A 15572-nucleotide genomic window follows, 5' to 3' on the forward strand; every position below is an offset into this window, starting at 1 on the left:
GAAGAACACCACGTAAATTGGCAGGTACACATCTTGAGTAATAATATCATCTAGACCTGCAGTGCTGCCAGTATTGAGTCTCCATGCCTTTCTCTTTACCTGCTCAGCCATTATTTCCTTGACAGTACTGTACAGTATATCCCTAGAGTGAGGAGGAGGAAGGGATATTCAAAGCAAGCATTAGTGGAGTATTAGTGTGATGTGAAAAATTTAGCAGATTGGAAGGCTGTTAGGAATTTGGGGGCATTCATTACTGGGATGGGGTATGTTTGAGGATCTGATGTCAACGTGCAAAGGGATACTGTACCAAACTTGTTGAAAAATGGGTCAGTTTAATTTGTCCTGTCCGGGTTTCCTTCCAAAGGTGGTTCATCTGACAGCGTGTGACCAGTAATGACTACCTATACAACTTCATGCATCTCTCACGGTTATTTGCTTCCAGGTAACTCTCCAACCCTCATTTATTAATAATCAAATAAAAGAGGAAAACAATTAGTGGATAGGTCCCTTGTGCTCCATGTCTCACTTTTGGATTTGGACACTTTGTCTAATGGCAGCCATCTTACTTGTGTCTCAATGATATTTTAAACATTGGAGTGTGGGGTAAGCTATGTGCAGTAACACTTAATAAGCAGCTTTTAGTTCACTTTATTAATCAAGTGCTGACCAATTCACTTGACAAGATAAAGGTTACAAAGTTTTAAGGCCTGAGTCCTTCAAAATGTAATATTACATGATGGTCACTGGTGTAATTACACATTTTTCTTAACTTGCCTTTAATAAGAACAGACACCAGATGATCCAGGGTGGTTATCTGAATCTCGGTGTTCCTCTTATATTTTATAAGGTAAAAAGATACAATGACAGCCCACTATGCTCTAGCGGAACTATGTATGCTGTCCTTTGGACATTGTCATATGGTTCTCTTCTCAATGGTGAGGAAGACTGAGGAAAACATGGCTGGATAATAGTGAGAAATGTACAAGACTAAATATCTTTATAGAGCTTGGAAATGGAAAAAGGTTAAATGGTCTATTGTTTAACTATGCCTGAACTGGGGACGACATATGACAGAGTGCCAAGAGAAGAGTTGCAGCATTGTATGAGGAAGTCTGGAGTGGCAGAGAAGTATGTAAGAATTGTACAGGATATGTACAAGGGAAGTGAGACAGTGGTAAGGTCTTTGGTAGGAGTGATGGATGCATTCAAGGCAGAGGTGGGATTACATCAGGGATCATCTCTGAGCCCTTTCTTATTTGCAATGGTGATGGGCAGGTTGACAGATGAGATTAGACAGGAGTCCCCGTGGACTATGATGTTTGCTGATGACATTGTGATCTGTAGCAAGAGTAGTGAGCAGGTTGAGGAGACCCTGGAGAGGTGGAGATATGCTCTAGAGATTAGAGCAATGAAGATCAGTAGAAACAAGACAGAATACATGTGTGTAAATAAGAGGGAGCTCGTAGAAATGGCCAAGATACAGAGAGTATAGTTGGTGTAGGTGGATTAGTTTAAATACCTGGGATCAACAGTACAGAGTAACAGGGATTGTGGAAGAGAAGTGAAGAAGAGAGTGCAGGCAGGGTGGAGATGGGCTGAACATAAGCCAGAAAAAAAAATAGAAACCAAAATATTAACTAATAGTTGTATTCAAAATAACATGCAAGATCTTAATTCCCTCACCGTGAAGATTTATTGCCAGTCCAGAGATTTGGTTGATTTTGGTATTACACTGCCATTTTAAATGGTCATGTGGTACCAATGGCCCACACAATTGTAAATAATATGGCAGTGGCCATGATGTAACACACAAAGTGGTGGTGTCCATAAAATACTAATACAACGTACAATTTTTGATAAAAATTAATAAAAAGTTCAAATTTAAAAAAAATCTTTGTGCATATACAAAATTGTGAGGCACGGTGGCGCAGTGGGTAGCGCTGCTGCCTCGCAGTTAGGAGACCTGAGTTCGCTTCCTGGGTCCTCCCTGCGTGGAGTTTGCATGTTCTTCCTGTGTCTGTGTGGGTTTCCTCCGGGCGCTCCGGTTTCCTCTCACAGTCCAAAGACATGCAGGTTAGGTGCATTGGCGATCCTAAATTGTCCCTAGTGTGTGCTTGGTGTGTGTGTTTGTGTGTACGTGCCCTGCGGTGGGCTGGCGCCCTGCCCGGGGTTTGTTTCCTGCCTTGCGCCCTGTGTTGGCTGGGATTGGCTCCAGCAGACCCCCATGACCCTGTAGTTAGGATGTAGAAGGTTGGATAATGAATTTCAGTACATATAAAAACCACTGAATCATGAAACATTTAGACAGAAAGCAAAATTACGATAAATTACATTTTAATTGAAGAGTGCCATGCATGGTGAAATTAGATCCTGTGTGAGATCTGTATCAAAGAGATGGAAAACACAACTACTGAATGTTTCTGAAGACATTCTTTCTCATCTGAACTACACATCATCTTCTAAACAGGTTAAGAAGATTCTTGATATCCTCTAAATGCTTAGCAAGGTTGGAGTATTCTAAATAAAAAGAAACTGCATTCAACCAAACTTTCATTCTGTAACACTTAAAACATTGTTTACTGTTCCTAATCTGTATGCTTTTCCAACTTGATTTGCTTGACTTAATTTAACATTGGATTTTTTTATTTATTTGTATTATTTTATTATACTAGATTTATGCTCATACTCAAAAATTTCAACCTCTTCTCTTTCACCTTTGAAAGTGAGCTGCTGCCGTGACTGAATATATTGCTTCTAGTATATTTAACACAGTAAATTGACTTTTATGTAGCAAGAGATATAAGGCACTGGATATTACTGTCAAATTTTTTATGAACAAAATTAATTTACCGTATATTAAGGAAATCTCTTGTCCTGTGACTGTTTGCCTTATAATACTGTTAGAATTATGTTGAAAGTTTTTCACATATCATTTAAAATATGTAAAACATGAAATAAATATTAGAAACTTCGCTTCCAACATAGCCGACCAATTAATCATAGCATGATATATAGTGAACGCTTAAAAAGTAAATGGCCAGTATTACAATGCAATTTCTATAGAAAGGTGCTGTACACCATATGTGCAAATGTATATTAGATGATAAAAACTGAATGGGAGCTTGTGTAAAATAATGGACAAGCAGTATTACAATATTGTGTGCATGTAGTATATTACTATTTTGACTTCTAATAGAGAAATTGTGTTCAGTCTTTCAGCTGTATAAATCCTATAAACTCAAGTAAATGTACTTTAAAGCGATCTAAGCATGTCTGGTTACCTGCTTGCAATTTTTGTTGTCCTTTCCGCAGCAAGCTGACAATTTCTTCACTTCCAGATACCTTCAGATAGTGAGCGGCATCAAGACCCATGCTGTCCACAGCCTCAGAATCCGCTCCATGCCTAAGCAGCACTGCCACAGCCTGCACAGAGTCTGACATGCATCCCAGGATTAGGGCTGTCCTACCAAAAAGAAGCCACACATATTATCTGCTCTGTAGCAGTAACAGTAGCTACTATACTAACCAGTATAGTGATCTGCTACTTCTGGTATTAACTACTGTGTTAATTTCTGATGCAAACTTTATTTGCTTTGTATAGCACTGTGAACAATGACCCAGGGTACATTTTAAGTGCTGAGTTATTCTACAACATTTTACATGTATTTTTCATGTCATGGGTGGAAAACTTTTTGGTTACAGTCCAGGCTCAATAGCCACTAAGGCATTGTTCCTGCCATTTTGAACACAAAATCATAAGAAACATAATTTACACATGTTCATGAAGTGTATGCAATAAATATATGATGTACATACAGCTGAGAGTTGCACTGTAAATCTATGGCAACACTTTGGCTTTGTTACTTTTTAAAGCACCAGAGGACTGTTTGGATTTTGGCATGGTTAGTGTCTATATGGAATTTGTCCATTCTCTCGGTGTTTCTTTCTGTTTGGTCATACAATATATTTTAGTGTTGCAACTTCACTATTTTCATAAAAATATGAAGTTTACAAAAGTTAAGAGAGGAATAATAATAATTACAAGAGGAAATAATACATTAAAAATGTTATTAATTTATACTATCAGGACTTTTGTCAGAATTTTTCTGTTGATTTGTATTGAACAACCCTATTAACTCAAATTGATTAGTTGTTTTTGCATTACTTAATGATTATGGTTACTCTGGCCATATCTAGAAATATGTTGAGGAACGGGGTAGGTCTCTTCTGCCTTATGCCTTCAAATCACAGTGCTGAATGGTGTGGAAGAATAATTTTAAGGATAACATAGCATTCATTGTAAAGAAATAGCTAAAATGGTTAATACATGTCAGAAACTTGTTCAGGCATATCAGGAAACTAGATAAAGGTCAAGTGAATAACAGAGACAAAAATGTAATGCAAAAAATGTACTGAAGGATGACTAATAATTCAGATGACCTATATTCAACAAGACTGGACAGTTGTTATGTACACAGAAATTTCAAAAGTCGTGGCTAAACCTTAAGAGTATAAGAACAACTAGAAGGTATAAAAATAGACATTTATTTTGTATAGATCATTTGGGTGTAAACCAACAAACCAACCAGAGTAAATGTGTGATTGACACTGTTACATGTATGTAAATTTTAATTGTTTATAAAATAGACATACACCTTGCAAACAGTCAAGGTCTGTCTGAAAAGATGATAATATATACATATATTATTCAGAACTATTATGGGATGTTAAGGATGTTTATGGATAGATCCAAAGATAACTTGACTGGACAGCATTGGCTTTTTGTGTCCCAGAATTACAAGTATGTATAAAGAAAAGACTGATTATTTGTCAGTATTTACAACTGGACCGAAAGCCATTATTTTGGGTCTACAATAGATAGAAGAACTATGTCCAAACAGGGTACTTATCAGTTCTGATTCCTTTGCTGTCTTATGGACCATTTAAAAGGATAATTCATTAGTAAGGCCAGACTTGCTACTAGTAGTGAATCAAGCATTGTACTGGGTCTATGTGTTAGCTTTTTATGGATCCCAGCACTTAAAGAGTCAAAGGAAATGAAATAGTTGATGATTTGGCAAAAAATCCACTAAACAACCATTTATTGATCTAAATGTAACATTTAGTAAATCAGAAAATAAAAGTAAATTTAGACTGAAAATTGATGATGTGACAAAAATGTGGGACACTGATGGTAACGGAAGACATATGTATAGGATACAAGGATGTATCCTTGGCAAAAGGGGGCAAAACGAGAAGAGACAAAATTATATTAACACACCTCAGAATTGGACACACTAGATTAAATTATACATTATTCAAGACAGGACAGCATCAGTCTGGAGTATGCAGATCATATAATCAATTAGAGACAGTAGAGCATATTTTATTAGGGTGTATGGTATATAATCTACAACAAGTTCAGTATGATAAACTAGGCAAATTTGACATTAGAACAATTATTAAGATATGGAGATGAGTTTAAATTCATGCATAGATTCATTTTTTGTTATTTTAAAAATATAGGGTTATTAGAAAGCATTTGATTGGAAAAAATAGATATTTCTAATTATAGTTTTCCCCCTCCCTTTCTGCATCACACTACTGACCAACTGGTGGTGGTAATGCAACTTGAGTTGGTTTGCCAACCACCATTAAACAAAACAAGAAGAAGGACATTTGACTATTCTGATCATGCTGCAGAAGAATGCTCTGTGTTCAAGCATTAGCTTAAGAGCAATACATGACGCAGATGGACAACCTTTTCCTGCCTGATTACTGATTTGTCCTGTTAGAGGATACGTTTCTTTAATTAAGATGTTGATTTCTACCACAGTGGATGTGTTAGCACGATGACTAATTCACTTTACCATTTGCAATACTTTTAGTTTGTGCAATGTCGTTCATTCTGTCTTTACTTACCTGATAAATGTAATTCAAGATTGCTAAATTAAAATAGCTCCTTCTACCAAAAAGCTGCCTAAAATCCAAGCAGCTATCACCTGAACTTACAGTGATTTCTATGCTGTTTCAACAGCAATTTCACCCAAGAGTGGACATCATCTTTTGTAAGTACAGTCTCACATTTTCCATATAAAGTTGGTACTGCTCATTTTTCATATTACTTTCTCCTTGTTCACATTCCTGATCATATCCTCTATAATATTTGCCCATTAACACACCTTTGTCCACACCTGCCCTTTTTAGCCATTGTGTAGCAGCTTTGATAACCTGTTTAGCACCACTGGAGCTTTATATTACTACGTTCTTTAGAAGTAGGTGGAGACTGGTAATTAAGTCAATTTCTAGTTTCTTGTGCCTTGTAATGTTTCTTGCCTAGATCTCTTAGATTTGTAACCTAAGCTCTTCCCTAACAACTAAGATTTTATTCTTGTTCTTTTGTTCATGGTTTTTATCCTATTTTTTCAGGTCTAAACCTGATCACATTCTTGCCTGCTCTTCTGGTTTCCTAAATACTGACTTTTCCCAAACTCTGCTAACAAATTTCCTATTTATAAACACCTCAAACAGTTCTTTTCTCACAGTGCTGTAACAAGTTGATGAAACAGAATTTGTCTCCTTCCTGATTTCCTCTAGTATTGCAAACTGTTGATACTGTTTTAAGTTCTACAACTAACTTCCAATATTAGATAAAGGGTACCTGAGAAAGTAAACCACATGTTTCTAACTTATGCTATTTATTTAATGAAAAAAAGTTATCCAACACCAACCGGCACTGTGTAAAAATATGGATTGCGACTCTACCCATAATTACTGGTTGAGCTACCTTTAGATTACATGCTCAATTTCAGGCATGCTTAACCTACATCAAGCCCTGCAAGCAAGTCCTCCAACTTTCAGAGAAAACCTGGGGGTAGATGGCAGGACTGGCACTCCAGCCACTGTAAAAAGCTCACACTGTTCCATTCAAACTAGTATGGTACTAAGGTGTCACCCGTTGCACAGCTGTGCTCGGGCCCTAATTTGGGATCCGGAGGTGGTTCGTTGTGTGGTGTGTGCAGCAACATGCTGTATCGGTGCAAGCTCCCAAACTCACTCTCTCATGCTCTCAATTCAGGTTCTGCCACAGCATCTCTGTTGGGTTTTTGGACTTTGATTGGACCAATCCAGAATTTTAGTTTTGATTCTATTCAGTCATTCTGATGTGGAGTTCTTTTTTTACTTCAGATCATTGGCTTGCTGTATGAGCCAACAACTCTTCAGCTTAGCTCACAGACAGATAAGCAGACATTCTCATTAAGAACTTTCTCATGCAGAGCAGAAATCAAAGTTTATTCAGTCATTGCAAACCGTCCAGGCCCTAAGGAAGCAAAGCACCTCTACATCATTTAACTACCACCACCATGTTTGACTGTTAGTATGATGATCTTATTGTAGAATACTGCAGAGTTTAAATCATGAAAATTCTTGAGGCTGAAATTTTAAATTGAGGATTATTAACATTGGATCATGGTTTATTATAAAAACTACAGTAATCAAAAGAAGATGAAAATAAATTTGTGCAAACCTTATATATTATAGACTAATGTAAACAATCAACAGATTTTGAGTGCTAAACACATTTTAATGAACATATGCAATGAGCACATTTCAAAGTGCTCCCTTTTACAATGGCAGATAAGTACATAAGTACATTTGAAAATAATGAAACTCTTTAAAATTATTACATTTTCTTTTATGAAAATAAACAAATGAAAGGGCAACAGTATACATTAAGAAAATAATTGAAAGATATTGCTGAAGGATTGAGAATAATCAGATGGAGTTATTAAAATAACTGTAAAATAAAACAAAATTTATATCCTTGGACAAGTGTAGTCTGATATTTCCTCATTCTTTTTGATTATAAATAATTAAAATCCTGCATCTGAAATGAGTTTTTCTTTATCAAGGTACTGTTTTTTGTTTTTTTTCTGCGTAGATGGAGATGAGGATACTGCCACTTTCTCATGGAAAGCTTGTGTTACTCTTGTGATTTTTTTAATTTACACCCAAGGCAATGAGTGACTGGGTTAATATGAATGACAGGTTCTCGATCTGTAATTGATGTAGAGACAATGTTAACATAAACTAGAAAACATGAATAGCTTCCGGCAATGTGTTGTAACAGTGCCTTTATTAAATTTGTGCTGTATTGCAGCTTCTTAGAACATACAATGCAAAAACAAGCACTGGGTTCATGTAATAACAGGTTTCCAGGGTTTACTCTTCATCTTTGTTTTCCGTCAACCAAGCCAATCCCCATTTACTAATACCTCATTCTGTTGCACTTGGGCTTTCCCCAGTAACCTTAAGCAAAGATATTAGAAAAAAAACACACAGAAGGCTGCTTGCTGATGAATGGTTAACATCTGCCCTGCTCACATATTATTGGTACTAGTGATAATACATGCGGTTGACTGGCGCCCTGCCCAGGGTTTGTTTCCTGCCTTGCACCCTGTGTTGGCTGCGATTGGCTCCAGCAGACCCCCATGACTCTGTAGTTAGGATATAGCGGGTTGGATAATGGATGGATGGATAGTGATAATACTATTACACAATTGGTTAAAATGTATGAAATACAAAACCCACATTGTTACCTTTAAAAGTTGTTGTTACTAATTTAATAAAATGTGATTGTTTTCTTTATGTCATACACAATAGGACCCATGTTGTCTAAGGGTGTCTAATGTGTTAATAGAATTACAACCACAAAAGGCATGAGATAATCTGGGTACTTATAAGCAAATGCAAGACAACTGTTTGGATGCTTATTTGTTAGCAGTGACGTTCATCTTGCTTTTAACCAAAAAAGCCCACTTTTGCCTACTGGCTTTATGACTATGCCAATCTTTGCTGAGAAGCCAGCAGTTCTTTGCATGTGAATTAGGATCCTACATGACTTTGTTTTTCCACTAAAAAAATTGCAGAAATAGAGGGACTCTAGAAGAAGTCAAATCATTTTTGCAGCACTGTACCCCAGAGTGCCCAAACCAAGTAAATAATCACATTAAAGAATTGGCATTGGCTAATAATGTCAGTGTACATTAAATTGGCTGTTGGTTATCAGGCAACTTTCCACCTTATCCGTATAAGCACACCAAATGTGTTTTTGGGGCCATTCCGTATATCCCTCCTGCCTCTTATACCATCTGACCAAAGAAATTATTTGTGTTTAAAAGGCAAAAGTTGTACTAATGTGAGAGGAGCATAAAAGTCTGTTTCCCTCAAGTTCTTATCAAGTAAAAGAGTTCTACATTAATATGTGACCGGAAGTGAAGAGACATGCAAAATTCAGGGTTCAGTGTGTAGAATGGAACAGCATTCTGAACCTGTTTAATTCAATTAAGTGCTAAAGGAGAGGCAAAGTCTTTGCCAGCAACATCATGCATAAGGTAGATATCAACACTGAATGGTGTGCCAGTCTCAGCTCATTATAATGAAATGAAAATAAATTTGCTGTGGTTTGGAACCTGAAACCATGTTTTGACTCTTTAATTATTTAGCAATATTTCATACTCAATTAGGAAATTAGATTTGTAGTCAGTAGAAAAAAATAGCATTTCTTCACAAATACATAACATATGTACACAAGTTAAATGCTCAAACCTTTCCAAAAGAATACAAAAAGCTTAAGATTAAACATACCCAAAAGTTTTCTTGAATTTGTATTTACCTGCCCAAGTGATCAGTGGTGTTGACATCTGCTCCATGCTGCAGTAGTTCTTCACACACACTCTGCTGATTTTCCTGAGCAGCTATCATGAGTGCTGTCAGTCCGTCCTGCAGAGGAAAAAGTAACAAAGGAGTATTTACAAGCAGATTCTAAACCCAGCCACAAAGGATGCACAAACCAGAGTGTTCCTTTGTGCCGGTCCCAAGCCCGGATAAATGGGGAGGGTTACGTCAGGAAGGGCATCCGGTGTAAAATTTTGCCAAATCAATATGTGGACAACAATACAAATTTCCATACCGGATTGGCTGAGCCCCAGGTTAACAACGACCGCCACCAGTACTGTTAGCCAACAGGGTGGTGGCGGAAATTGGGCTACTTTTGGGTGAAGAAGAAGAAGGGGGATGTGTACCCGGAGGCAGGAGGAGAGGAGGAAAGTAAAGAGAGTGGAACTGAGGGTAGGAACTTTGAATGTTGGCAGTATGACTGGTAAGGGGAGAGAGTTAACAGATATGATGGTGAGAAGGAAGGTTGATATATTGTGCATGCAAGAGACTAAATGGAAGGGGAGTAAGGCCAGGTGGATTGGAGGTGGATTCAAATTCTTCTATCATGGTGTGGATGGGAGGAGAAATGGAGTAGGAGTTATTCTGAAGGAACAGTATGTCAAGAGTGTTTTGGAGGTGAGAAGAGTGTCAGGCAGAGTGATGATTATGAAGTTGGAAATTGAAGGTGTGATGATGAATTTTGTTAGTGCATATGCACCACAAGTTGGGTGTGCAATGGGTGAGAAAGAAGATTTTTGGAGTGAGTTGGATGAAGTGATGAACAGTGTACCCAAGGGACAGAAAGTGGTGATTGGAGCGGATTTCAATGGGCATGTTGATGAAGGGAACAGTGGAGACAAGGAGGTGATGGGTATGTATGGTATCAAGGAGAGGAATGAAGAAGGTCAGTGGCTTTTGCCAAAAGGATGGACATGGCTGTGGTGAATACATATTTTAAGAAGAGGGAGGAACATAGGGTTACGTACAAGAGTGGAGGAAGATGCTCACAGGTAGATTACATCCTATGCAGAAGAATGGATCTGAAGGAGATTGAAGACTGCAAAGTGGTGGCAGGTGAAAGTGTAGTTAACCAGCATAGGATGGTGGTCTGTAGGATGACGGAGATCAAGAAGAGGAAGAGAGTGAGGGCAGAGCCAAGAATCAAATGGTGGAAGTTGAAAATTGGAAGACTGTAAGGATGAGTTTAGAGAGGAGGTGAGACAGGCACTAGGTGGCAGTGAAGAGCTACCAGACAGATGGGAAACTACAGCAGATGTAGTAAGGGTGACAGAAAGAAGGGTGTTTGGCGTAACATCTGGAAAGAGGAAGGAGGAAAAGGAAACCTGGTGGTGGAATGAGGAAATACAGGAGAGTATACAGAGGAAGAGAATGGCAAAGAAGAAGTGGGATAGTCAGAGAGATGCAGAAAGTAGACAAGAGTACAAGGAGATAAGGTGAAGAGATAGGTGGCGAAGGCTAAAGAAAAGGCGTATGATGAGTTGAATGAGAGGTTGGACACTAAGGAGGGAGAAAAGGACCTGAACCAATTGGCTAGACAGAGGGACTGAGCTGGGAAAGATGTGCAGCAGGTTAGGGTGATAAAGGATAAAGATGGAAACTTACTCACAAGCAAGGAGAGTGCGTTGAGAGGCTGATGAATGAAGAGAACAAGAGAGAGAAGAGGTTGGATGATGTGGAGATAGTGAATCAGGAAGTGCAACGGATTAGCAAGGAGGAAGTAAGGACAGCTATGAAGAGGATGAAAAATGGAAAGGCTGTTGGTCCAGATGACATACCTATGGAAGCATGGAGGTGTTTAGGAGAGATGGCAGTGGAGTTTTTAACCAGATTGTTTAATGGAATCTTAGAAAGTGAGAGAATGCCTGAGGAGTGGAGAAGAAGTGTACTGGTACCAATATTTAAGAATAAGGGGGATGTGCAGGACTGTAGTAACTACAGGGGAATAAAACTGATGAGCCACAGCATGAAGTTATGGGAAAGAGTAGTGGAAGCTACGTTAAGAAGTGAGGTGATGATTAGTGAGCAGCAGTATGGTTTCATGCCAAGAAAGAGCACCACAGATGCAATGTTTGCTCTGAGGATGTTTATGGAGAAGTTTAGAGAAGGCCAGAAGGAGATGCATTTTGTCTTTGTGGACCTGGAGAAAGCATATGACAGGGTTCCTCGAGAGGAGCTGTGGTATTGTATGAGGAAATCGGGAGTGGCAGAGAAGTACGTAAAAGTTCAGGATATGTACGAGGGAAGTGTGACAGTGGTGAGGTCTGCGGTAGGAGTGACAGATGCATTCGAGTTGGAGGTGGGATTACATCAGGGATCTGCTCTGAGCCCTGTCTTATTTGCAATGGTGATGGACAGGTTGACAGACAAGATTAGACAGGAGTCCCCGTGGACTATGATGTTTGCTGATGACATTGTGATCTGTAGCAATAGTATGGAGCAGGTTGAGGAGACCCTGGAGAGGTGGAGATATGCTCTAGAGAGGAGAGGAATAAAGGTCAGTAGGATCAAGACAGAATACATGTGTGTAAATGAAAGGGAGGTCAGTGGAATGGTGAGGATGCAGGGAGTAGAGTAGGTGAAGGTGGATGAGTTTAAATACTTGGGATCAACAGTACAGAGTAATGGGGATTGTGGAAGAGAGGTGAAAATGAGAGTGCAGGCAGGGTGGAATGGGTGGAGAAGAGTGTCAGGAGTAGTTTGTGACGGACGGGTATCAGCAAGAGTGAAAGGGAAGGTCTACAGGATGGTAGTGAGACCAGCTATGTTATATGGGTTGGAGACGGTGGCACTGACCAGAAAGCAGGAGACAGAGCTGGAGGTAGCAGAGTTAAAGATGCTAAGATTTGCACTGGGTGTGACGAGGATGGATAAGATTAGTAATGAGTACATTAGAGGGTCAGCTCAAGTTGGACGGTTGGGAGACAAAGTCAGAGAGACGAGATTGCGTTGGTTTGGACATGTGCAGATGCTGGGTATATTGGGAGAATGAGGCTAAAGATAGAGCTGCCAGGGAAGAGGAAAAGAGGAAGGTGTAAGCGAAGGTTTATTGATGTGATGAGACAGGACATGCAGGTGATGGGTGTAACAAAACAAGATGCAGAGGACAGAAAGATATGGAAGAAGATGATCTGCTGTGGCAACCCCTAACAGGAGCAGCTGAAAGAAGAAGAAGAAGAATTTACAAGCAGGTTCTCAAATCCACACCCTGCAGTGACCTACTAAACATTTAAACTTTTATGTAAGTTTGTGTATATTGTAAAAAGTTGCAAACTTACAAAGAGTTGTCCAATGCAAAACTGACAAAAAAGTATTAAACAACAATCAAGAGATTATATTTTAAAAGACAAAACTACATTGATGACTGCTAGCACCTGGATAAGTAGACATGATCATCCAGCGTATAGTAGCATCTCTGTATGGTAGACACCATTTCAAGGTGTATTACAGAGTTATGATTCTACTGTTTACAACCCTGAACTCTTTTAAGTAGTTTGGAGAATGTTATGTCATATACAGTATATATACTGAAAGCATACAGTACATTGCTTCAATTGCCTGGTTTTATGATTAGTGCAGCTGCACAACAATAATAGATTAAAGTAATGTTTTTGTCATACTATACATTTCTGAATGTAGCCTAGGTTCATATTACAGAATCCAGACATTTTCATTTTAAACAACTAGAAATTAAATAATTTAGTGGTACATTCATGGTTTTATCTTCAATATTTACTTCTCTTCTGAGCTATCTGCAGGTTGACTGGTTGCAGTCAATTGGCCCAAAGTGAGTGATGTGTACTCGAGTGTGCATCCCGTGATGAACTGACACTCTATCCTGGGTTAGTTTCTGTCTTGCAACTCAGCCTACTGTAACCCTGCATTGGAATAAACATGTTTGGGAAAACCCAAAACATTATATAATGTTTAGGGAAAACTTACATTATTATTTTCACTAATGAGAAAATGACTAACTTATCCAGGAATGGAGCATCCCAAGATACCTGTGTAATCCTGTAATTTAAAACATATGTGTAATATTAATATTTTAATTTCACATTATAGTATTCCAGCAATTAGTTTTAATTTTATGATAATAATACTTATATTAATAATAATGATAATAATCATAATGTATTCATCTTATTGAATATTAAGTTTCTACACTTTTCATTTTAAGCTGAAATTTTGTGTTTTAAAAAAGCATATCGTGTACTATGCACCAGGCCGTGATTGTCTCGGTCAACAGCATTTGCAGGGTTATTGGTAGAATCACTTATAAAATCATGGCCTCTGTAAATTACTGTCTTTCCACTAATTTAGCCAACTTTATTAACATTTTGTTAAATATGTTGGGTCTTTGGTGGATGACAGACAAGAACTGTCTTACATGTTCAAAGAAATCATTTATGCTACAAGTGTCAGCAAACACTTAATTCTATTTAATACCAACTGAAATGAAAATGATAAACACAATGAAGGTACATCGACAGGTAATTCTAAAAACCCATTGAAACTCCACATGCACATTTCTAGATTGCCAACAAGGCTACTCTATTTCATGAAATAAAAATAGCTTTAGCTCAGTAGGATTCCAGGTTTCATCTAGTTTGGCTGGCACAGAATGTTTTTTTGTTATTATCAGAAGACAAAATTTGAGGATGCTATTAGAAACCAAGGAGAAGTACATTTCAGGTTAGCAGCGAGCAGATCTTTTTATAAAGAGCCACAAGCATCTGGGATAAGTCATGAAAATTAAGTAGCTACACAGCTAGTATTCTAAAAACTAGGGGATCATACAAGGGAATAAGTTTAGTAAAAGCTGTAAAAATTAGATGTACATGGTAAATTATTTCCTCTCAATTGTAAAAGTTGTTATGTTGCAATTATAATAAACTATTTTAGTTCAGATCTACTTCAGTAATTCCGGTTGGTGAAGTGCCGCATTTTTAATCTTTTGTATTAGATGAGCTTGGGCTGGTTCATGCTTATTGGTTGTATTAAGAAAAGATAAAGAACAGCACTATGGAGCAATAGTTAGTCCTTCTTCCTCATAATGTTAACATCCTGGGTTTGGATTCTATGTCCATTCATTGTGTGGAGTTTGTATTTTCCATTCCTCTGTGTCTTTTATGGGTTTCCTTCCAGTTAGTCTGTTTTTTTTTCTTACTTTCCCATAAGTCATATTTTTAATTATTGGCACCATAGGTTGGCACTTTGTGAATGTATGTATGAGTGTACCCTCCAATGAACTTGTGACCCACGATGTTTCCTGCCTTGAGCTCATTGCTTCTGGGATAAGTTTTGATTTGTCCATGACCCTGAACTGGATTAATTGTGTTTAAGAATGTTATTTTACATTTAGTTAATTAATATATAGAATGATTTTTAATTTTACAGAGAGGTTATTATTAAAAAAAATCCATAGCATAAACTAGTTGATAGAGAGTTAAAAAAGCTACTTCTTCTAAGTACAGTATTCCAAAGTGTGTGTCATTGTTAAAGGGTCTTTGGACTGTTTTCCTTCAGCAGTCTGACAACTTTGAAAAAGGGACCCCTTCACTTGTCAATTTGTGTCTTTAAATTGTCCTTGAATAAGCATGTCCCATAGTACAGGTTGCTGAAGTTGGCCTTCATTTAGCAAGTTATGTGCCAGCACCCAAAGACAATGACTAGTAATGTGGTTATTTAGAAAGGCTGAATGGATTTTACTCTAAATAGGAGTTTGTATATGTTGCTATTTAAGATTTTTAACACTTGTACAACAAAGACATTGAGCAATTTTTTTCTTTGACTTATATTTCCTAAACATTATCTTTTGCATATTTAGATTT

General features: G+C 37.8%; 1 protein-coding gene across 1 annotated transcript in view; it reads right to left on the reverse strand.

Moving 5' to 3' along the window:
- The window catches only part of LOC114646089 (ankyrin repeat domain-containing protein 35-like), a 93221-nt gene that overhangs the window by 41228 nt on the left and 36421 nt on the right, over nucleotides 1-15572 (reverse strand). The window contains exons 7-8 of the mRNA XM_051922494.1: nucleotides 9677-9783; nucleotides 3282-3463 (exon numbers count right to left, since the gene is read on the reverse strand). Of these exons, the coding sequence (XP_051778454.1) occupies nucleotides 3282-3463; nucleotides 9677-9783 (289 nt within the window). The remainder of the gene's footprint in view (nucleotides 1-3281; nucleotides 3464-9676; nucleotides 9784-15572) is intronic.

Source organism: Erpetoichthys calabaricus, chromosome 2, assembly GCF_900747795.2.
Source record: "Erpetoichthys calabaricus chromosome 2, fErpCal1.3, whole genome shotgun sequence".
NCBI lineage: Eukaryota > Metazoa > Chordata > Cladistia > Polypteriformes > Polypteridae > Erpetoichthys > Erpetoichthys calabaricus.